Genomic DNA, 23,420 nt, shown 5'->3' with positions numbered 1-23,420 from the left:
ATTTTTTAATCTGTGAAAAATGCTTTAACTAGGATCTTTTCTGTGCAGTGTGATTAATCAGGAACATACGATGGGTCTCCTGCAGACACAACAACGGGGTCCCTCCTCGCCTCGAAGTGAGAGCCACATGGTGGCCTCAAGCCTCGAGGGACCAGCAGCACTCACTAATACAGCAGGGTTTTGGGGTCTCTTGGGTTGCTTTTAGGCTGTGTCTGTGGTCTCTGCTGCAGCAGTGAATGCTGCTGGCCTGGAGCAGGGAGGAAGGGGAAGGGATCTCTGAGACAGACTCCAGTGGCATGATAGTCTATAAAATTAAGAATATCTCTTTGTCTGTCTTGATGCCATGAAAATCCATATTTGAGCCCTGCTGAAGAGCACTGAAGCCACTGAAGACAAAGTCCTTCTCCTCTAACAATTGTAGGAGCAGTCATTAGAGAAAAAGGTGCCCCGACACATGTACTGTGGGACTCTCCTTGAGTCAGGCTGTGGAAAAAGGGGCTGCGACATAACAGCAAAGCCACTGTTGAAATGGGATCCTTGGATGTTGGCCTTCAAAGTTGGGTTTAACTTGCAGTGAGCACAACACACTTGATTTAACAAAATTGATGCATCAGAAGATGGTAGTGGGCTTCAGGGCCACACAAAGTAACAGCCAATGGAAAAAAAAGGTTTAGCATTGTAAATCCATGGAAATTGGACCCCATTTCTATATGAATTTAGTAAATCAAAGCAGAACCCAACCGCCTCAGAGAACATGAGGGTTTTTGTCCATCCACGTCTCTGCTCCTCTCTTCCCATCTTTGGGTCTCCAGCTGAGTTTGTTCCTCCAGACCACTCTTTCTCACCTGAAGTGTTACATCTTTTAGTGCTCTCTGCTTTATGGTGCACTTTATTGTCTGTTTCTAGAAAACAATGAAAATAATAAATCACAAAAACACATATTTTAATCACTGACTGACAAGCTGAGCATTTAGATTTGGAAAATATTTAGTCTCCCAGCCTAGCAGTCCTCAGAATCCATTTGTGGAGTTGCTTAAACAGACATCAACTGCTTAGTTCTCATTGCTTTTGATCACCTCCCAAAACTGTGCTACGGACTCTTTAAGTTTAGGACTGGAAGATAAAGTGAGCTGAGCAGCCCTCTGCTCTCCCCAAGTTAAACTTAACTTTCTAAAGAAGGTAACAATTTTGCAAAAACATAATACATCAGGTAAGAGGCACAGGTTTGCTCTCCTGGTGTATGAAATCGTATGTGTTGCATATGCAGCATATTAGTGAGAACATAGTCCAAAAATTCCCAAGAAGAGCTATAGTAAGAGTGGCTGACTGATTATTTTTGACGTGTTTTTGTCTTTAGCAAGTAGCCAAAAATTTCATCTCGTTTTGCATCCCAGATTTTGTGACTTTCAGATCCCTGACATCTTTCAAAGCTCTTTGGCTTGTGAGCGTGGCCTTCTGACTGACACGAGCCAGTGGACTTGGGTGTCGAGGCCATATAATGGATTACAATAAGCTGTGCCATTTCCAAAGCTCCTCATCTATCATGCAGCTGCTTTCATCACTTGCACCAAAAGACTTAAGCAGGGATTATGGCATGAACCCTGCCTTTTCTCCATCCTTCTCCCGCTTGCTCTTGCTCTGTCTCTCATTAACCAAGTCTAAGAATTTGTTACTAGAGTTGCAGACTCATTGACCCAGATTCGCTAATAATACGGGGGAGAGGAGATTTTTTTTCCATGCTTAATCGCTGGCTTCTGTGGATTGTTAGTGCTATTTATATGCAGGAGAACTGAAAGCCTGTAATAAAGATGGGGCCAACTTTGCAGCAAAATTCATGCGTGCACACAGTGAGAGGCACAACAGGAGAGAGATGGGGGAACAGGGAGACAGAGGTGAGCGTAGATGGACTTACCTATACTTGCAGACCCAGCAGTAGATTTTTTGATAGCAGACCCTGCTTCTACAGCCTGATCCACAAGACTGTAACAGTTTAGCTCAGGGCTCCTCACTTTGCTCTGAAAATGCCACACCATCAGTGTCATGCACTGGCTTTCTTTGTGTCAAGTTGGATTTCCTTTACTACCAAAAAGCAAAGTCAAGCAGAGGGTCTGGAAGAGGTTTGGAAGAGTATTCCTGCCTGATGTGGGAAAGCACTGGCTCTCCTTAGTCTTTGGGGCCCTGTGATCGCTTCTAGGTCGTGGAAGATTTGTTATCAGCACTTTCATCCTTGGAGCAGGCCTTCTGTCATGGTTTATTTTCTGCTTCGAGCCAGCTGGTGTATCTTGGAGAGAGACATTGGTGTTTCAGCTGCACTTGCCATCTTTTGGCTCCAATGCTGGTGTCATGATGTGATGCTCGGTTAACTGGGAGAGCTCAGGCCTGGCGTTGGCTTTCCTGTCAAGGTAACTGTTCTTTTAAATGTTGTGGTTGAACTTTGTGTTCGTATTTGCAAGGAAAGGGCTTAATTTGAAAGGAGCAGCAATGCAGGAGATTGTTTCCTGAGGACGTGGTGGGAGACAGGGGATGGAGCAGCCTGGAAAATACTGCAAGGTCCTGCTGCAATTGCCTGTGTTTGCTGGTTTGAGAAAAAGGATCAGAACAAAAGGATTTTGCCTAATGCTATTGGCAAATACCTCTCTGCTTTCATGGAGGAATGCCTAGAAGACCAGAATAAATGTGTCATTAGCCTCTGCCTAGAAAAAAATGGATTTTAGCATTATTTTTTTTTAAATCCCCCATAAAATGTTTGTTTTCAAGCATTAGCCACAGAAGCAAGAGGGTTTTCTTCCTCGAAAATCCTCGTGGAGACAGGCACAACTTGATTTTGTGAGCTAAAGTCAATCCCTGTTCTCTGCCCGGGATTTTTCTGGACAGTTTTTCAATGAAAAATGTTATATGTCCATTAGATATTTGCATCGAGAGTTACCTCAGTGCCACAACACACCTTCTTTTAATGAAGAAACAACTTCTGTCTTTCCTCCTCTCCTCCTTCCCAAATTAGTCTCTTCAAAAATGTCACATTTCCTGCAATTCACTACAGGCTCTTCAATCTCCCCTTAACGCCTCCATTTCTGTATCACTCTATTGCAAGTGAACCATGTGGGGTTTTTTAACTCCCTGGAAATTTGTCTCAGGTTAGAGGACCAGGCAAGGAGACCTTTGCATCAAAGGAGGGCTCTGGTGTGGTCTTGCAAACCACAGGAGTTTAAATGGGGGATATTTATTAATTGTTGAGTTTTCCAGTGTTTGAGCCAGCAGGACGTTTGGAAATGAGGCCAATTTTTTGTAGCAGCCTTATAGTGGATTTGGTAGCCTAACTTTACAAATCCACACTGGTGAGCATGGAATAGGCAACACCAGTGCTTCCCGCAGATCTCCCCAACACATTTTCTGTATTTAAAAAAACCATAGATGTCTAGGCAGTGCACTAAATTTATATGTGAACAGATTTTTATCTCTTGTTCTCAGAAGATAAGATCGCGTCGGAGCAGAATCCTGTTTCGTGTTACTGTTAAGGTTTGTTATCTGCAGTAACAGCCCAGCCTGCTTCTCCCAGCCTCCGGCAAGGTTCCAGCCCGCGCGCCCACGGGCGGCTGCATCGTCTCCAGCAGTAAAGGTGCAGTGGGACGAGCGCGGCGAGGACCTTCCTTTTACTGGACCGCGCTGTGATTGACTTTCAGTCCGTGAGGGTTGCTCCTACAAGCTTGCGATCATGCAGTAAATTTGACCTCATTGTCCCCACCTGTTGGGATTTTCCTGTTTCAAAGCAAAAGCCACCTGCCCCCTCTCCCCAGATGCCTTGTTTAATGTTCAACAGGGTTGTTGCAGCAGCAGCAACCTAACTATCTACTGTAATAGGAAAAAGTTCTAAAGTTACAGATAAAGCAGCGGCCATAAAGATAAGACACAGGCGCGTTAGGTGGATTCCCTTTCGCCTGTGCAGCAAGCGTTAATAGATAGATTTCAGGCTGCCCGCTGCTACCTTTCAGCCTTTTCTCTGAACAACGTGGGCAGACCACACTCCGGCTGCATGCTGATGAGCTCTCTCTCCTGTGAGCTGTTCATCCACGGGGTAGTGGTCCCAGTAATTTCTGTTTCCTTGACATCCTTGCTTTATCCAGTATGCATCCCTGTTTGGCACCTGGCTGCCCCATAATTTGCTTACCTTGTGATCCTGCATGTCTTTTGTCATGGATTTAGTTGGAGGGGGTCCTCAGGAAAGGGTTGTGGGAACCAGGGAGTGTTTTTTGGTGCAGACTGTGGATTTACCCGTGGCACATGGGGAAGGCAGTGCTCTCCTCCTCCTCCGACTGTCAGGCTGCCCTCGCCATAGCTCTGCTGTAGCTCCTTGAACGTTATTCTCTCCTCCCTCATTTTAGGGCTTTCTGTGGTATTATTCCTGCCTGGCTTGTCAGGGCAAGTGAAGGCAGGATTGACCTGGCTTAAGGTCAACTCCCCAGCTAAGCAGCCTCCTCTGTCCTGCGTCCTAGAGAGCAGCAGGCTTGGAGAGGGCTCTTGTTCCGAATTTTGTCTGCTGCTGTCAGTGGGATTACAGTGCCACAGCAAACCCGATGCTGTGAACAAATGGGTGAAAGAAATGTTTATTTTTAGAACTGGAACCATGATAAATATGTGGAATTTGTCCAGGGTCTGCCTGCTGTACCTTTTTGAAATGCAAAGTGCATGTTTGTTAAAATACCTCTCCGAAGGTCATCATAACCTAAGAAATAAATGTCCTGGCCTTTTGGAAGGCAGGTGAAGTTTCGGATGTGTGATAGCTACTTGCAGTTGGGAACATGGGCCCCCATAACCCAAATCTGTTTCAGTGCCACTCATGTGACACTGTAAGGGTGTGGATGGACATGCTGCCTTGCCAGAAGGGTTTCTTTTGCAGATTTCAGTGAGGAGCCCCACACCATTCTTAATCCTTCAGTTCAGCTTTTTCTTCCATTTTCCTGGCTTACTTCATATTTGCTGAAGCCCTGCTCGTGCGTTTGATGGACTCGTGCTGCAAGCATCATGTTTGCAGTTGGTGAGAGTAGGGATGAAAGATGGAAAACTCTGGAATGAAAAGAAGCAAAATGCTGGATGGGGTCTCAAGACATCACCCAGGGGGACCCAGTGCGTTCGTGTCCCTTTTGATGATCTAGCCAGCCTGCTGACTTGCTTACAGGGCTCAGGGATTGAAGTATTTGAGAACCTTACATTTTTTAATCCTTTTAGCTTCCTGTGAGGTGGAGGAATACTATTACTCTCTCTTACGCAGGCAAGTGAGGCATAAAGAGAAGAAATCACTTGCTGACAGAGTTGTAGGAATCTCATAGCTGAAAAAAAGCGTTGGCATAGCTCTTAGCTGCCTGTCACGGCATCAGGCACCCTTGTGTAGGGTGGCATTTCTGCCACGAGCTTGGCTGTCATTATCCCTGACGGCCTTTTGGGTAGGAAACCACAGACCGGAGAGGGGAGGGTTTGGAGAAATAGCAGAGGGACTGAAATGTGATCCAAACTATGGAAGCCGAGCCGCAAATTAGGGCAATTCAAAGGCACAAACATCCTGTTGAGCTTGCCTAGTCCCTGTCAGTACATAATGAGTAAAGCACATGCCCAAGCTCAGCTTCAGGCGTGTTTCAGTGGGAAAGCTCTGCCTCCCCTGCCTTGGGTTATGTCAGGCTTTATTCCTGGTGGCAACTGGCAGGTGTTCATGCGAGGGGGGAACGCCGTTATAAATAAATTATCCATTCATTTCCTTCTGGAGACTTTCCTATTGTTTAGCCACAATATGCTTTCCTGTTTTTAAAAAAACAAAACAAAAAAAAAAGCCAAACCCTGGCCCCAAGTTCCTCTCTGGCAGGGTGGACCCAAAGCTGCGTTTGAAGTGGGTGCCCGTGTCATTGCTCTTCTGTCCGTCACACGGCTGTCGCTGTCAATCCTGCCTCGGTCCCCCACACTTTCCAAAAGCAGCGTGAGAGGTACCTGCCCGGGAGCCGTGCCGGAGGGCATCGCGTCCCGCCGCGCTTGGTCTTTACGCGTGTCTTTTCTCCGGCAGGTCGATGTGGCAGGAAGGCTGGTGCCGCAGAGGGGGTGGAGAGCAGGGGATCCTTGGTGATAGCGGAGAGGAGAGCAGAAGCTCTCTTCCCTCCTTCCTCCTGGCCAACACAGAGGCACTGAGGCCAGGGCGCTCGCTTTCACAGGGCAGTTGTTTTTAACCATTTTAGGAAAAAATGCAGCTCAATGGTTTATAAAACGGGGGCTTCTCTACACGGGGAGGCTGTTGCCCAGCAAGGCGGGGTGAGATGTGAAAGAGCAGCACTGAGCCCGCCGGGTCCCGCAGGAGCCCCTCGGAGGCTGTCCCGGCAGCACCCGTCGGTGGCTTTGCTTGACCCACGTCCCAGCTGGATGGCACAAAGGCTCTGTGAATCCGGGTGAAAAATGGGGAGCCGGTGTAGGAAAGCGTGGCCAGGAGAGGATTCACCCCTCGCTGCTCGGGGTCGCTCGCCCAGCACTACGTGCTGGCTGGGTTCATGCCACCGTGCCTCTCTCTGCTAAAGAAACCCCGGACCGTATTTCCTCTGCAGCAGCATCGTTTATCGGTAGTATTTGCAGGCAGACACACGGAGCAGCACCCACATGAGCTGCGGGTGGGTCTGTGCTGAGAGCAGCCATCTTCTGCGTTTTAGCTCTTCAGGAGGCAAGAAATGAGATTTCTCCCGGGAATTCCCAAGAGAAATACCCATACCTCTTGCAAGTGTGGCCAAGGCTGACCCCACCGACCCCGGGAACCCCCTCCTGCACTGGGAGAGCCGGGAGGGCAGCCTGGTCCGCAGTGCTGCTGTGAGCGGAGGTGCTCTGCCGGGCAGGGAGACCGCCCCGAGGGGATTTAACACCCAGGGGGGCTTCTCTTCTCCCCGTCTCCCCCAGAACTTTGCCTTTGTGGCCCTGGCATGGAAATGGCACACCCCCCCCCCACTGGTGTAAGAGCAAGGAGGTATTTATTTACATTAGTGTACAACAGGATTAACCATTACCGTGTGCTGCACAGCGATTGTCATGTGCAGTACAAATGAAGAGATACAAAAGACCTTTTATTTAGCCAGTGTGTTTGCCTGTCATAATTTAGGATTGCCCTTTTTGTCTTGATGCAAACAGGAGCTTTTTGCCTTTGTAGCTGTTTGACTCCTGTTGCAGATGCCTGATTTCAAGGGCTAAGCCCATGTTCAAATCTTGCCTGCAACCCCTCCTCTCTTGCATTTACAAAGGCAGTGGTTGCTTAGAGCCTCTATTAGTTCAGACATGAATGCAAGTCCCAGCATCTCACTGCCCTACCTGGTATGGTTTTGCTTGCGAAAAAAAGGTGTCACAACTGCAGCTCTCCTGTCAGCTTTCCCAGCTGAGCTCCCAGCATCTTCTGGTGTTTCTTTCCAAGAGACAAAAGTGTCAGAAAAGCCTTCCCTTGTCACGAAGCAAACCCAGGGGTTACACACGGGGAGGAGGCAGCTTGAAGGAAGGGCTAGGCAGGGAGCTTCTAAAGCTTCAAACGTGGCAAAATATTTCAAAATAAATGTGTGCATATGATGCAGTTTTATATTTAACAGGATGACTTTGAGCAGCCAGGACGCCTTCCATTTTTGCTTTAAAAATCTACAAAGCCAGGTGCAAAGAGGAGGAGAGGTGGAGTGGGTGGGAAATGGGGAGATCACAGTGCCTGTAACACCATGGTGGTGGTGGTCATGGGAGCCCTGGTCCTGGAGCAAGACCCCATGTGTTCAGGGATATGCAAAAGAGATTGTCTCTGCCTCGGGGAACTTATAGCTACAGCTTAAGATTAAAAGTTGAGCTTTTTTTCATTTCTGCTTCACGCTTGTGTGAACTTCACTTTAGGCCTTAAATCTGCTTTTCTTGAAATTGGTCTCAAAATTGCTATTGACTTTAAATGCTGCAAGATCTCACCCATAAATTCTCCTTCTCCCATCTGTAAAATGAGGATGGCAGGATTTCTGTGCCATCTGTGGTGCTGTGAAGCTGAAAACAATCATCGTTTATGAAGTGCTTTGAGCTCAAATGGGAAGTTCTGTGTAAAGGCAAGGCTTTGTGGGATGAAATGTTCCTTAATGTGTCAGCTGCATCTGATATCTGAACCAAGGACTGGGTTGAAAGTTTTGGAAGAACAGTCTGGTGATGCAGAGGTAGTGCTCCAGCTGCTAAATGTCTTGGTTTATTTGTGTTGTTCAAAAGCTCCTGTTCATCCTTACAAAATTAAGGGACAGAGAAGCCAGTGGCTGCATGTCCCACAAAAATCAGTATCCTACATCCGCGTTCATCTTGAGCACCTCTGGTCTTAACAGCCGTGCTTCTCAGAGATGGTGTGACTCTGGCCTCCAGCTGGTGATTTAACAGCACATGCATTACAAATAGGAAACTCGGAGGCCCAGTCACAAGCGTTAGGCCTTTCCGAGCGCAATAGGATGCATCTGATGGGAACAAAAGGATGTTCGTTCTCATCCAGCTTTGCAGGGTGTAGAAGGGCAGCTGCCTAACCTTTGCCCCAAGAGCCACATGTGCCTTCTATTTGCATAAAGCTGAGGGCCAAATTGGTGCGACAAAGAGCAGGTTGTGGCCAAGCACAACATTTTAAGATTAAATGGTGCGGTTCCCAGCGAGTAACGCAAAGCACGCGTGGCAAGCCGGTTGCGGTTGCCCGGGCTGAGCCAACACGTGGCTCCGGTCAAGCACTTCTGACAGAGCCGCTGGTTTCTCCTTTTGCAGACACAAGCCACCAGACCCGCTCCGTCTCCAGCCGCCCCTACTACAGTTTGCCCAACAGCAGCCATGAGAGACGCTCGGTCCTCACGATCACGGAGCCGCCGCGTTTCCACTCCCAAGCCAAAGGCAAGAACGTGCGTCTGGACGCTCACTCCCGCAAGGCCACGCGGAGGAACAGTTTCTGCAACGGGGTCACCTTCACCAACCGGCCCATCCACCTCTACGAGAAAGTCAGGCTGAAGCTGGTGGCTGTGCACCACGGCTGGAGCGGGGCCCTACGCTTTGGCTTCACCATTCACGACCCATCGCAGATGAGCTCTGACGAGATACCAAAGTACGCCTGTCCGGACCTAGTGACCCGACCCGGATACTGGGCCAAAGCTTTGCCGGAGAGGTTCGCTGTGAGAGACAATATCTTGGCCTTCTGGGTCGACCGTCATGGGAGAGTCTTCTACAGTATTAATGATGAAGAGCCAATATTGTTTCACTGTGGTATTAAAGTTTCCGGTCCTCTCTGGGCGCTCATAGACGTCTATGGAATCACCCATGAAGTGCAAATACTAGGTAAGCGTGTGTTTTGGCCTGTGGCTTGCTCTTCTGGTTGCTCTTTCCACAGAGGCATGATCACGTAGGAAAGACGCATGATCCATCTGGTTGATCATTTCTACGGGACACTTAAGAAAACTAATTTACTGTTGGTTTTGTACCTCAAATTAACCATTTTTCTTTTGCCAGCAGTGGGGATCCAGAGGGCAATGTATTTTAGAGATGTCAGTGATGGAAAGCCTTAAGGCTATGTTATAGCAGCCACGTGAAGGGATAAATGGAAATCTTTACATGTAAAGTAAATACATAAGTAAATAAATAAATACATAAGTAAATACGTAAGTAAATAGTAAAGTTTACCCAGCTTTTTCTGAGCTAGCTATGGTGCTGCTATGGTGTGGAAAAACATGGTGCTGCTTTACAGCAAGGTCCCAGGGACAGAGGAGACAAAGGTGACCAGTTCTGGCTTCCCCTGTTCTTTCCCAGCTACCAGTTACTGTCAGTCCACTGGAAAACTACCACCCATTCCCCAAGAGTTTCCTGGTGCCCTTCCCCAGCCCCTCTCTCAACTTTTGGCCGCGGTCCCCGCCTAGACTGGCAGTTTAACAAGCTGTTTTTGCAGACATAACTCGACTTACCCTTCCCTTACACATGAGCATCACTGTATGTCTGCAAAGTACCGGCAGCAGCACAGGATGCAGCCCGCCGGCTGAATGAAGAGTGATGAGAAAATGTAGCATGAGCTCCTGTGTGCTTCGGGATCCTTGCCACTGCACGCCACATCTCCCCTCACCCCTAAGCAGATTGCTGCATTCAGGGGGTACCTGGCTGATTTACAAGCATCATCCTTGGGGAGGGCTGCAAGAGGGGATGAATTTGTTCCCATTAGCAAACCGAGCCGATTGCCATGGAATGACTTCCGTGACTTTTACGGCATTGAAATTTCAAATTAATTCAGTGTTAGATGGAGTGTTTTGAACTGGTCTACACCACAGGGAATCCTTTTAAAATTCAAGAGTGTTGCCCTTTCCTGGAGGCTCCTAGGAGCTGATTCAGTTTTAACAGCCAAACTAAGCTGCACTTGCTCGAGGGAATGGTGCCTCCGTCCTCACACTGAGCAGACACCAGCGATAAGCTGTGAAATGGTTAGTCCAGTGGGCAGGCAGCTTCATCACATATTCTTCCGAATGGTACCAATTATTTTACAGGTGAGAAGGCTACACATAAACAACACTTTGCCCTGCCTGCTCTGCCTCAAATGTGTAATTAAACCTTACCAGTAGCTTATCCTGTAATTGCGATTGCGACGCACTCCAGCCTCTGGTGCTCATCACAGAGGTGAAGGAGCGTTTACTGTATTGGTCAGTGCAGCTGCTTCACCAGAGCAGTCCTTCCTCCTTATTAGATTACAGTGACGAAAATAAAATTTAGCTTATTTCTGCTCCCCACCCCCCAGTCCTGCCTGCAGCATCCAAGTGTGCCGAGTGAAAGACTTGGCCCGAGGTCACCGGTACTCTGATTTTTTTTTTTTAATCAAAGTACCAAGCCCCACAAACTGCCCCAGGAATCAGGGTGATGCTCAGCCATCTGGGGCACCAGGGGACCCAGCCTCCTTGCTGCAGGTATGGTGGTGTCATAATGGACGTTTGCCTCTCTGTCTCTTCCTCCAAAAATATTTGCAAGTCGAGAAAGCTGTGAAATATAGCTCAAATACAGAGGAACAAAATGCATCTTTCAGCCTCATGGAGCTTGGATGTGTCTTACTCCTCTGTGGGAGCATTTCTTGCCAGATACCCTGTGCTTGCTAGAAGCAGCTGGTCCAGCCATCAGCCTACACCGTGGCCTCTCCTGCGTGAGCTTCTGAGCAAAGGCAGCCTCTGCTTTGCAGCTGCTGGATGGATTTGGGTGTTTTTCCCTCTTTGGTAAAAGCCTGGTGATTTTCTCCTCCTAGGAGCAGGCAGTGTTGGTGCTGGGATGATTCTCCTCTCTCCATCTTTGGGAAGACCAGGAGGCTGCTTCTTTCACGCACACTCCTAACTTCCATGTGCTTCGACTTTGTTCAGCTGGTTAATGCCTTACCTTCAGAGTGAAGTGTCCAAGCTGCCCTGGGCAGTGCTGGAGTTAGAAGGAAGGCACTCGCAAACCTCCCCACACCTTTAAATCCCCCCCCGGCCTGGCATGGCCGAGGTGAAAATCTGGGAAATTAATTAAGAGTCAGCATCCTGACTTTCCCTTTGTGGGAAGGGAAATCCCTGTGCTGTGAAAGGGGAGAATGACTCTCTACTGTAAAAAATCTTCTTTGTAACACCTGCAGCAAGTAGCTTTTGGGACAAGCTCTCAATTTAAAATCTCTGCAATGGTGTGAACACCCCTGAGATATAAGGCTTGAAATCTTCTTGTAAAAAGACCTCTCTCGGACACACCTGTGCCAAGATGCCTCACAGCTGTAAGGCAATGACAAGGAGTGTGAAAAGAATATCTGTTCATGCTTGTGCTCCTTCCCACATCACTGTGTTGTGGATTTGGCTTGCACAAGACCTTTGGACAACAAGATATTGAGACGTTTCCTTCTTTTACAGAGCAAAGCTATTAGACCCATCTGTTGAGAAAGCTGTAGGACCACACTGGTTTAGAACTTTTCCCCGTTCAGCAGTGCAAGGAGCTCCCAGATTACATGGATACTTCATAACACTTGTTTTTCCTCAGCTAGCGCCAAGATGCAGCTGTTTCTCTGCCTGCTGCCTGCTCCACATGCGACTCTCCACCACTAGCTGTTCATTAGTGGTTGACCTCTGGCTAATTTTTCCATTGTTTTTCCATTCAGAGGAACAGAATTCAGATAATCTGTAGGCTGAAATAATAACAATTGTAACCGTAAAAGTTGGCAATTGTATCTTGACTCTAATGTCCCTTATCACTGGGTTTATCTCACAGATAGCATGTTTGCAGAGACCATGACCACTGCCCGTCTCAGCACTGCCCGTCTCAGCACTTGCCTTCCGCAGAGCAACCATGATTCAGCCAACTTCAATAACAACGAACTGGAGAATAACCAAGTGGTGGCCAAAATTGCAAACCTAAACCTGAGCCGGGTACCAGGACTTGCAACAGACAACCACATCATCCCCTGTTGCCCAAACCGACGGCAGCGTGCCCAGGGGGTTCCAGCCTTCCTGGACACAGACCTGCGATTCCACCCCACCCGTGGACCTGACATCACCTTTTCTCAGGACCGGATGGTTGCATGCACCAACTGGCAAGAAAGCAATAGGACTTTGGTGTTTTCTGACCGGCCTTTGCACATCGGTGAAAGCCTCTTTGTGGAAGTAGGACATCTTGGGTTGCCGTACTACGGGGCCCTTTCGTTTGGCATCACTTCTTGTGATCCGAGTACTTTACGGACAAATGAGCTCCCAGCAGATCCGGACTTCCTCTTGGACCGCAAGGAGTACTGGGTGGTTTACCGAGCCTTCCCAGTCCTCAACAGCGGCGACATTCTCAGTTTCATGGTCTTGCCGAATGGAGAGGTGCACCACGGGGTAAATGGAGCAAGCCGAGGAATGCTAATGTGCGTGGACACCTCACAGTCTCTCTGGGTGTTTTTTACAATCCACGGTGTAATCAACCAGCTCAAAATACTGGGTAAGTGCAGCCAAAAGAAATTATAGCGGGGAGCACCTGGCTGGTGACGTTTCCAGGGCCAGAACGGGAGCTACAGGTTTGCGTTTGCAGCATTGCCTTTAGCAGGTGGTCACCGATGTGAGTAAGCAGCTCCTGATCTCACCTTGTGTTTGCAAACAAGAGTGAGCAAGACGTGGTAGCTGTCACATAGATGTATGCAGCCTATATAAGCCCCCCAGAAAATGATGAGACTTGAGAGATAAAATAGGTAGCAGGTAGGGAGGCAGGGATGGCTGTGGGGGGGACGGTTGGTTTTCAGTGGGTTTGTTTTCAAAAGGGATTCTTTATAAACCCACTATTCCAGCCAACAGATATTAAACTCCTGTCTTGGTAAGGGCGATGATTTTTGTGAGCGCAGCTCTGGTTTATGCACGTGTGTTGCTGATGGACTGTAATCGCTCCACAAGCACTGCCACAGCTCAGGTATCAGATGTCACTTTTGATCTATTGCTGGTGACCGGTTACAGTGCTTCTCCTTTCCTCTTGTTAAGGATTCTGTCAGAAAAGCAGATGTTGATGACTTTGTAAAGCACGTTTTTCTCATTTAAAGCAATGCCCTTTCCCAGCTGCCCCTGACCTGACAGTAAGACAGTGATAGCTTGAGGCCACTGCTGCTGGAGAGATCGGGACTGCGGGGAAGTGACTTTACATCCCAAGTGATGGCTGTCAGATAACCCGGTGCTTGCTTCACTGAAGCACTGAACAGAAATCGTACAAGGGCATAGCAAGGTCCAGGCCCTGGAGGTCGCATCCAAAATCATGCACCCGTATTGTTACTGAGGGGCAGCGCTTAGCAGCTGGACTTTCTCCTAAAGCACCCCGCACACCTTGGGTGGGAGTGACTCGCCGGGCTGAGGGGCATTTAGCTTTGGGTGGGCTTTGGGTGTCTGTCGGCCCCCGCGGCTCAGCTCTCTCCTGTGTTTGCAGGCACTGTGCAGTCCAGCCCAGTGACCGTCTCTCCCTCAGGATCTCCTGGAGGCTCACAGTATGACAGTGACTCGGACATGGCCTTCAGCGTCAACAGGTCGTCGTCTGCTTCGGAGTCATCTCTTGGTAAGGAGAGCCTAGCCCTCGGCACCCGGCTGTGCCGGCTGCGCCGAGACAGGAATCTGGGCTGATAGACGATGCTATGCAAGATGGCAGGGCAAGGTTAGGGTGGAGATGTTACATCTCCTGCGAGGCCAACAGAAATAATTGGAAAAAACCACAAAGTGGTGGGAAGCTTTTCACGGCCTGAAGAAGGGCTGCGTGTTGCTTCCCGCTTTGTCAGTCTGTCTAATGGATGTGGTCCCTGCGGGGCTGCCCTTGCTGCAGCAGCAGTGCTGCAATAGAGGGGGGTGCCGTATCGTGTCTGGGGGTCTTACAGCACCCAGACGGCTGCATTCTGCACTACCAAGGCTCTGCTGCCGAAGGGATGGCCGTGTAAATGCTCACGTGCTGGTGTTTAGGTCTCAGGCAGACAGCCCTGGGTGTCCTGCCCGGTACCGTCCCTGGCACATGCCGCCGTTGCGCAGTGCCACAGCCGCCCGGCATGGCTGGTGAGATGCAAGAGCACCCTGCATGGAGCACAGCTCCTTCGGGGAGAGCGGGGCTCTGCACACCCATACCGTGAAACGGGCGTGCAAAATCACAGCCCTGCTTGGGGAAGGTGAGGCAAGCTGTGCTTTGCCCCATCTGTAGAAAAGGGCTGGCAGGCTCTGCCTGGAGCTGTACCTGTGCTGCCAATTAGAATATGCTGGGGTTTATTTGGCCAAACAAACCAGGCAATGACTAAGGAAGGAAGAGCCTTAAAAAATTGACTTGAGGGTGTGCGTGTTGTACGTTGTCAGGCGTGCATCGTCCTGGTGACTGAATGACCTTGTTCCTTCCTCCTCCTTTGCAGTGACTGCTCCCAGCTCCCCCCTGAGCCCCCCCATCTCTCCTGTCTTCCCCCCTCCGGAGCCAACAAGCAGCAAGAACGGGGAATGCACCGTCTGCTTTGACAGCGAGGTGGACACGGTGATCTACACCTGCGGACACATGTGCCTCTGCAACACCTGCGGTCTTAAGCTGAAGAAGCAGCTCAACGCCTGCTGCCCAATCTGCCGACGGGTCATCAAAGATGTTATTAAAATATACCGCCCTTAGCGCCCGGCTCGGGCTGTAGGAAGGGGGAACGCCGCTAGCAGTAACCATGCCTTTCCGTCCCTGCTTATGGGTTATCGTGCTGGTCAGTCGTTATCAAGTGGCTCGTTATCTGTGTTTCCTTATTTGACTGGTAGGGCACAATTCAGGGATAAAATTGAGCTGAGGATCACGTGGGGCCCAAAGTCACGGCTGCCGTGTGCCCATGGGCGAATCCGGGGAATCGCGGTCTGGACCCAACCCAGCTGCAAATGAGAAATTTCCCATGCAAAGGCTCTTTTTTTCCTCCTCCTCCTCTGGAGGAGGCTCGCTGTGGTGTGGATCGGGAAGGGGAGGTTGCCACTTGGTCAGTGCCAGGTGCCACTGGGCTTCCCAACCCCGAAACCCCAACAGCTCTGGGCTGCTGCCGGGTGCTTGCGCTGTGGTGGAACAAAATTAGGACGAGGCCCAGTGGGAGGGCAAAGTAGACAAAACTGATCTGGAAATGTCATGTTCATCCACGTAAGGGGAGCTAGCTAAGGCCAAAATAGTAGCACAGCTAGATTCTCACTTGTTTGGGTTTTGCCCCCTTGAACAGGCTTCTGGGGCACATGGAGAAGCTGGTCTGGACTTAGCTAAAGCAGCTTTTGCTTTTTTTGTGGCAGAGCAGGGACTTCTCGCCAGGGAGGCTGAGACCCAGGGAGCAGTCACGGGGTAGCAGTGAGGAGCATGAGCCCGCTGAGAGCCCCAGCCAACCCCAACTGCTGCGGCAGCAGCGGTGGAGCAGCGGGCAGCCGCGATGGGCTGTTCAGGCACTGCCCGTTTGTCTGGCTGCTGAAGCCGTAACTTGCAGCCTGTGGATGAGAGGGGCGTTAGGATGGGCACGCTGCAATCCTGGCTTAGAAAAAGCGCGGGGCTACCACCGTCTGCAATGATGGTGTTTGTCACCTCCAGGGACACGCGCCTGCATTTTGCTCTGCTCCTCTTCGCAGGCGACTTAGCTGCTGTCTCACGCCGCCCTGCCCGGCTCGCCTGCCCTAGCCCTTCCCCTGCAGCCAGTGCCGCGGCAGGGCTCAGCCTTCCTCCCGCCCCACCACGGGGACTTCTTGGAGCCTGTGGTGAGAAATTCATTTCTGATCCAGTCCCAGCAGGCTCACTTTTTTTTCCTGGGGACTGTGTATGTGCTGATTTTACCTGCTCTTTCTCACACCTTTCTAGGTTTCCCAGCAGAGCTCCCAGCTGCCCAGACACTGAGTCCCAACAGTAGATGAGAACTTGTTGAGATGAACAGGGATCTATCTCACTTGGCTTTATTTGGGAGGAGGAAAGAAAAAGGCTCTGGGTCTATTATTAGATGTTGGGACTTAAAAGGTAAATGGGTTTCAGCTGTGATATTAGGCAGCTACAGGCAGCAGCAACCTGGATGAGCTGGGCAGCATCTGAACATGCAGCATTGGGGCTGATATGAGGAGCTTGGTGTCCTCCTCCCTGCTGCTCCAGCAGGAGCTGCCCTCCGTTCTCTGTTCTCTGCCCTCTGCCCACTTACAGGGCTCCTGTGCAGTCCTTCAGCCTGAGCCTGGCCATTTCCAGCTGGTCCAGGTTCATAAAGATGGGAAGAGAGAGGATGAAAATGGGAGGATGAGATTGGGGCTGGTGTCATTCTAGCTCAGTCACCATGTGCCACCAAGTGCATAAGAACGGCTTTCTTCAGAAAGGTGGGATTACCACATTTTAGTCCAAAAAAGAAAAAAAAGGAATAGCAACCCCTGTACATTTCAGGGCTTCTGGGCACAGAGGGACAGCCTGACGTTGTCGGTGTCTGTCATCTCACCTCGCCATTCACTCTCTCCTCCGAGGTGCCGGTAGCCGTGGGCGCACCGCCGCCTCTTGCAGCACTGCTGCCTGGGTGGTGGTTTGGTGGTGCCGGCGGTGCCGTACTTGGTTGCCGACCGGCGCTCAGCCCCGTCCCAGCCCCGCTCTGCCATCAGGGAGAGCACACCCAGGGGAGCAGCTCATCCTCCTCCCACAGCGGGCTGTGGCTGCCAGCAAACAGGGCACGGAGAAAAGCTTTTTTTTTTAATCTTGAAGAGCTAATTAACATTCTAATTAAGTGTATAAGTGGGAGGCTGCTGTAGAGTGAGATCTCTCACCCATTGCCCTGCTGCATGGGCACGAGAGCCTGCCGGCTTTGCGGAGCCCTTTTTGGAAACTCGGCTCACGCCACTGGCTGCGCCGCCGCCGAGCGTGCTCAGCCCTCAGCAGAGCCCCAGGCACCGCGACCGCGGCGTGAGTTCACTTACACCTTTGCAAAAGGAGGCAGCGAAGGCAGCTCTCCCGCGGCTGGAGCCTTGCCCAGACCTCCAGGCTGCCCTCCGCCCGGGGACTGCGGACATTGCCTTTGCAGTGACCTCCCCGGTCCCGCGTTTGCAGATCAGGGTCCGGCTGCAGTCAGTGGGCACAGCTCTAAGAGCACGACCATGGCCGAGTATGTGAGCACGAAATGAAAGGCCAGGTGGGTTAGCGCCTGCCTGGTGAACGGGTTGCGGTGAGAAGCCTTTGCATGATGAGGAATTCAAGGAAGGTTCTCTGAAGCCACAGCGAGCAGGGCTGGCTTGGATCAGGTCTGGGCTAGCAAACGCCAGCAGCCGTCCTTGGGGCTGCTGTCCCAGTTTCAGGGGTGCCCTGTCCCTTTCGGTGGCTGCACGCAGCTAAGTGCGCGAGCAGAGCGCAGCCCGCTTGCTTGGCTGACGCCTCAGGTCCTCAATGAGCGGGCCTAATTGCATACCTGGGGTGGGGTGTTTTTTTTGGTGTAGCTCTTTTTCTTTTTTAAGCCAGCAAGGAGAAATACCGAATCCACCCCAGGCTGTGTCTGAGCTGTTCAGGACAGATTGCACAGGTTGAATTTTTGCTGTAGTAGCCGAGACCAGTTTCCAGAAGGGCAGCATCCAGCGGGGCCAGCGAGGGAGCCAGCTCAGTCAGGGTCCGGAGCGCGGCCATGCAGCGACCGGGACGTGAGAGCAGTGGACGTGTCACCCTGCCTATCCGAGAGCAACAGGAATTTTCCAAAATAGGCCTCTTAAAAAAAAAGATTTCCAGGAAAAGGTAGCCTCTTACAGATTTAATTGTTAGTACTTGTATTGCTATTTTTTTTAAACAGTCCGATGATACATGATTTGTACAGAAGATCTGTTTGTGCCTTATAAGGGTGTCTGTGCACTTTTTATCCTTTTTAAAGCAACTTTTAAAAAGAAAAAAAAGAGGGGGAGAAAACAACACAGATCAATGGTAGTTTTATAGAATTTTGTGTTCACTGAGAATCCTGCTTTTTTTATAGATATATATTGGAGTGAAAAAGTGTTTATTTCCATGGATTTTCCCCCCTCTCCTCCTAACCTATTTGTTTAAAAATTTAAAAAAAGGAAGAAAGAAAGAAAAAGAAGACATGGGGGAACTCTTTTACCTTCCCCTTTCCGAGACAGTTACTCTCTTATCGTTACCTTTATGATTCAATACTATGATTCAATACTGTGACCTGTACATCATGTTTAAGCTGAATCAGATTTTGGACCTCTGTATTAGGCTTTTCAAGCAAATCATTTGGGGGACTGCGGGGGGGAGGGCATCGCACGAGGGAGGGAACTGCACTTCTACATGTCAGTGCTCTATAGCGTTGTGTTCAGTGCTGTGTGTTTTACTTTTGTCCATTTACTTGTTTTACATTAATATAATTTTACTTGTTTATGAAACAAATAAAACTTTGGCTTGTAAAGAGTGCTCCAGGAAGTTTAAAAGTGTTTGACCTGGAGGGTGAGCAAATCCATTATTTCCAAGGCACGGCAATACTAATACACAGAGGCAAGACACCTCCATCCAGCTCAGGCACCTCTGCTTTGAAAAAAAAAGTTAGGCACTTTAAATACCTTGCGTGAGCTTTGCTTTGCTCCTGGGAGGTCACTGCAAGTGGCTGCTCAGTCCCTTGATGGACAAGGCAGAGGGGATTCCTGGCGCATTTAACCTTGCAAACCCTTGAAAGTTTGGCCGGCCACTGCAGTAAAAGCAGGGTGTATTTCAGGGCTACAGAGGTGTGGAGATGCCCTCACCAAGTGCCCCAAATTCCTCATCCAACCTGCACCGTCTCAAGCGAGGCAGCTGCCAGCCTGGCCCCACTCCTGTGCCCGCGCTGGGGCTGTGGCAGCCTGGGGACCGTGGGAGGGGGCGATGCAGACACGGGCAGGAGGGCTGCTCTTTCTTTTTTTCTTTTCATTTTCCTTTTTTTGTTTTGTTTTGTTTTGTTTGTTTTGTAGCAATGCCTGGCTCTTTTATTTCACAAGCTGAGGCCAACAGAAGGCTGCTCTGTGAACTGTTTATATCCTGAAATGTGGCCTGCTGAAGCCAGACACCAGTCAAGCAGCCTCAGATGTGGTTTAAAGCGGAGTGGAAGAATTCATTCATAACTCTGCCCTGGCAAGAACACAGGCACAGTTATGCATTTGCACAAAAAAAAACCCCTTGCGAGCCACAGGTGGCAAAGGAGCCCGACAGTGACTTTTTATGCCAAAATGCCTTTTTATAAACTCTGCAGCCCCACTTTATCCAGAGAGCTGATCCTTGTGAGCTGCCAACAGACTAACGCTGCCCGTCTCAGGCCACGGAGCGACTTTGCACCACACTTAGCATTAGTGTGATGACCTGCTCCAGCCGCTGCCGGCCTGAGCCCGGGGAGAGCATGGAGGACCACTGCCCGCTCCCACCACCCGCAGCCCCCCCACCGCTCTCCTGCCGTCTGCCAGCCTGGGTGCTGTGACGCACGTACCAGCCCAAACCGAGCCTCCCATGGCCGAAGCCCAACTCTCATTAGTGCCAGCTCCGCTTGCGATTTGGGCAGCAGCTGGCATCGCTCAGCACCAGGAGCAGCGTGCCCACGGGGACGTGGCGTGGCACCGTGCCAGCTGCAAGGAGCTGCCGGCGGTGGGACGGGGTCTGCGCGGCCGTGCGGGTGCAATACTCCAGGTTATGTCACAGGCCCCAGATTTCTCCCCGGCGCACTCGAATGCTGGTGGGTGGCAAGTGGCAGCATCGGGGTGGGTGCTGGGCGGCTGATGTGCAAGTCCTGCATGGAGCGCAGGCGGGCAGGCGCTCGCTTCTGGCACGGGGCATGTGCTGCAGGCAGGTGAGCGAACACCGGCTGTCAGGTGGAAGCAAGACAGGCCCTGATGGTACATCCAACACAGCTGACACCGGGCTGTGACCTGCTGCCTGCACAGCCCTGCATATGGTCCTTGCAGCTCGGTGCAGGATCTGTGCAGACTAAGTGGGTTATGGCCACCTGAAAGCCAGGGGTGAGCATGGACAAGGCTTGAATGTCCCAGGCTGGCAGGTGGTGAGCCGGGCCAGTAGAAGATGATCTTGCATGTCTTTTTTCCCCACTTCTCGCTTACCCCTTACTAAGCACTGCATGTCCGCAATAAATACCACAGCCCTCTGGCAGAAGGCACTTGGGCTCTGGGGTCTAATCCCTACTTTTGCCCGAGCCTTTTCAATTAATGCACCCCATTCCCTGGCCAGCCTGAACCCCCAAGAGCCTCTCAGGATGGGCAGTGTCTCTCTCTCTCTGCACTTCCCCGAAATCACCAGGCTCAACGTACTGGCTTGAGCTCAAAGTAACACAACTGCTATGCTTGCACTGTCCCATTTGCTGGGACACCCATCCGGGCTACGGCACAAAGGCGAGACCCAAGGAGCTGTCAGGGTCCTCGTGACCCTCGCCGCTCCCAGGCACTGGTGTGCCTGGCAGGGAGCACAGCCAAGGCTGCCCGGACGGATGGATGGATGGAACGTCCCACCGATGTAGGGCTGGGAGGATCAGCTGTGCAATGTTCCGCTGTCTACTGGGTCATAGGGATGGGAAGAAAATGCAAAGCTTTGCTGAGCACTGTTCAACCTAGCGATGGCATTGCTCCTTCTCATGAGCGCCAGGGTACACACAGTGCAAAGTGGGGACGAGGCTAAAACCCACATGGGGAGTGTTGATACAGGAGCAGCTACCTCAGCCACAGCTGCACAGGAAAAACATCCCGCCGTGCCAGCGCAGCGCACAGACACTATACACGTACCCACACCTGAATCCTGCTCCTGCAGTGCCTCCAGCATGGGATACCCATGCGGTGAACTGGGGCACAGCAGCGATGGAGGAGCTGGGCTACTCGTGGCCAGCACCCATAAATCAAAAGTCCAAGCATCGTGACCTGCCCCAGCCCCGTCGCAAGGCATGTCGGAGCCAGAAGCCCTTGCCGCAAGCCCCCATGAAGCCAGGCAACACAGCACCACTCCGTTCATCTCCCAGCGGACAAAAGCGCCCAAGGACAGAGAAATGCTTCACCTGGGGACGGCTCCTCCACTGCACGAGGGAGTGCAGCTCAATGGCTCAGGGCTCCTTGTTGGTACCACTGCTGCAGTGACAAGTGGCACGTGCCAGACCTTGGGCAGAGCTGCTATCGCTCCAGGCAGGAGAGCAGCACACCTCCCAAGACAGCCACCGTGCTGCACCCCAGACATATGCCAGCCAGACATGGGTTCACAAGGGTGCTTGAAACCAGTCAAGCAGTTTCTTTTTATTTCTTAAAAAAAGAAAACAAAAAACCCCACAAAACCCCCCAAAAACCCCACCGAATAAAAAAAAAAAAAAAAAAAAGAATCCCCTAATGGTGAAAGTATAGATATGGCATTTACACAGCTACATCTATCTTCCGCTGACCCCCCCACCCGCCCACAGTAATGTAGATTTATACGCGCTTACATAATATAGCGAGACACGGACAAACAAATGGGCTTCGAGAGTCTGCGAGAAGGAGCGGGGTGCAGCGGGGACCTCCAGCCTGCCAGGGACGTGCCGAGCCGCGGGACCGCCCCGACACCTGGCTCTTCCACCCCAAGCCACGGTGATGCCCTCCCTTGCCGCAAGCCTCGGGTCTGCGCTGGTGGTGGGCAAGGAGGGAGGTTGGTCTTCGGCTGATGGGGTGATGAGCCTTGCGGCCAAGCTCAGGGTACCGAGCCTCCTGGCCGCCCTCCTCCTCCTCACGAGGTAGTCGGGGAGCTCGGCCGCATGTGACGTGCGAGGTACAGAGAGGAGACGCGGCCGGGCAGGGGGCACGCACGGCTGCCGAACCAGGGGGCACACGTCGGATGGGGGGAGGCGAAGCCCTGCCAGCCCGACGGCTCTCGGCATCTTCCTGACAGGAGGCGTTGTGCAGCCTGTGGTCCCTTTTGCAGATGAAAGAGTAGTGGGAAGGGGTAAGGCTGCAGGTGTCGGCACCCTACTGAGGGTGACCCTCCACTTGGGCACTCACCCTGCCTTCTTGGAAGCTCTTTGGGAACAAGGGAGCGATCCCGTCACGTGCTCAATGAGCCAAATACAGTACTTGTGTCAGCAAAATGAAGCACTACCAGTTCTGAGGTTCAGTCTGGGAGGAAAGCAGAAATAGCCCTCATTTAGCACAGAGGCCACAGAAATAGCATTGTCCCCTCTGAGGAAAGCCGGGGGCAGTGAGGTCTCTGAGATGGAGAAAGGAGAGACACTTCTGAGATTAAAAGGCCGTTCAGCAAAGAGGGAGCAAGGACAGAGTGCACAGGGAAAAGGCACACAGCCTTTCCACCCTCCTGCATGAAACTGCCAGAGCAGATGGGGTACACTGGTCCAGCCCCCTCCCAAGATACGGTGGGGGCTGGATTTGGCCGCTGGGCAGCTCTGGCTTAACTCATCCTGTCCCCATTCCTTTCCAAAGCAAAAGGGATTTACTGGAGCAAGAGATGCGCAGAGACAAGGCAGCATTGTTCCCCCAACCCACCCTGGAACTCTCCCAGGAGCACATCAACACCTCTCAATGTGCCATGCAAGGAATTTTGTTATTGGATTGGGTTGCAAATGTATTGCTTATTGCCAGCTCAGGTGAGTCAGCCTGATCAGAGGCTGACGTGCCACCAGGGAAAACCGTAGGTGGGAGGGAGAGGAATCAGCCGGAGACTGGGGTGCATGAATTCCCATGGCTAAAAATGAACCTTGGGGCTTCTGAATATGAGGTCGGACTGGAATGGTCAGGGCTTCTCTATCAGATCAAACCAGGGCTGGGACAAACCGCCCCGTCACCCTCCCAGAATGACCCTGGCCTGAGGCACAACCATTGTCATTCTGTACGCAGACAGAGAGATCTCCAGCTCCGTTTGCAGGGTAGAAAATATGGGACAGAGAAGGAAGCGAGCATTTTGGGGGGGTGGAGAACACTCCTTCAATTCTCCCAGCCTCAAATTAGAGGGAAAACTATGATTTTTTTTTA

At 51.1% G+C, this 23,420-nt stretch overlaps 1 protein-coding gene across 3 annotated transcripts in view; it reads left to right on the top strand.

Annotated features, from left to right (window-relative positions):
• The window catches only part of NEURL1B (neuralized E3 ubiquitin protein ligase 1B), a 101,283-nt gene extending 82,424 nt beyond the window's left edge, over nucleotides 1–18,859 (top strand). For 2 of the 3 annotated variants that reach the window (XM_029998349.2, XM_029998351.2), the window contains exons 2-5: nucleotides 8,764–9,324; nucleotides 12,241–12,948; nucleotides 13,915–14,040; nucleotides 14,870–18,859. In XM_029998349.2, the coding sequence (XP_029854209.1) occupies nucleotides 8,764–9,324; nucleotides 12,241–12,948; nucleotides 13,915–14,040; nucleotides 14,870–15,114 (1,640 nt within the window). In that variant the 3' untranslated portion in view covers nucleotides 15,115–18,859. Of the gene's footprint in view, nucleotides 1–1,855; nucleotides 1,893–8,763; nucleotides 9,325–12,240; nucleotides 12,949–13,914; nucleotides 14,041–14,869 lie in introns of those variants that run through there. The other variant, XM_029998350.2, reaches the window with a different exon arrangement.
• Nucleotides 18,860–23,420: the final 4,561 nt, after the last annotated feature.

The sequence above is a fragment of the Aquila chrysaetos genome, chromosome 22 (genome assembly GCF_900496995.4).
Source record: "Aquila chrysaetos chrysaetos chromosome 22, bAquChr1.4, whole genome shotgun sequence".
In the NCBI taxonomy this organism is placed as follows: domain Eukaryota; kingdom Metazoa; phylum Chordata; class Aves; order Accipitriformes; family Accipitridae; genus Aquila; species Aquila chrysaetos.
This window is presented reverse-complemented; position numbering and strand designations above follow the sequence as displayed.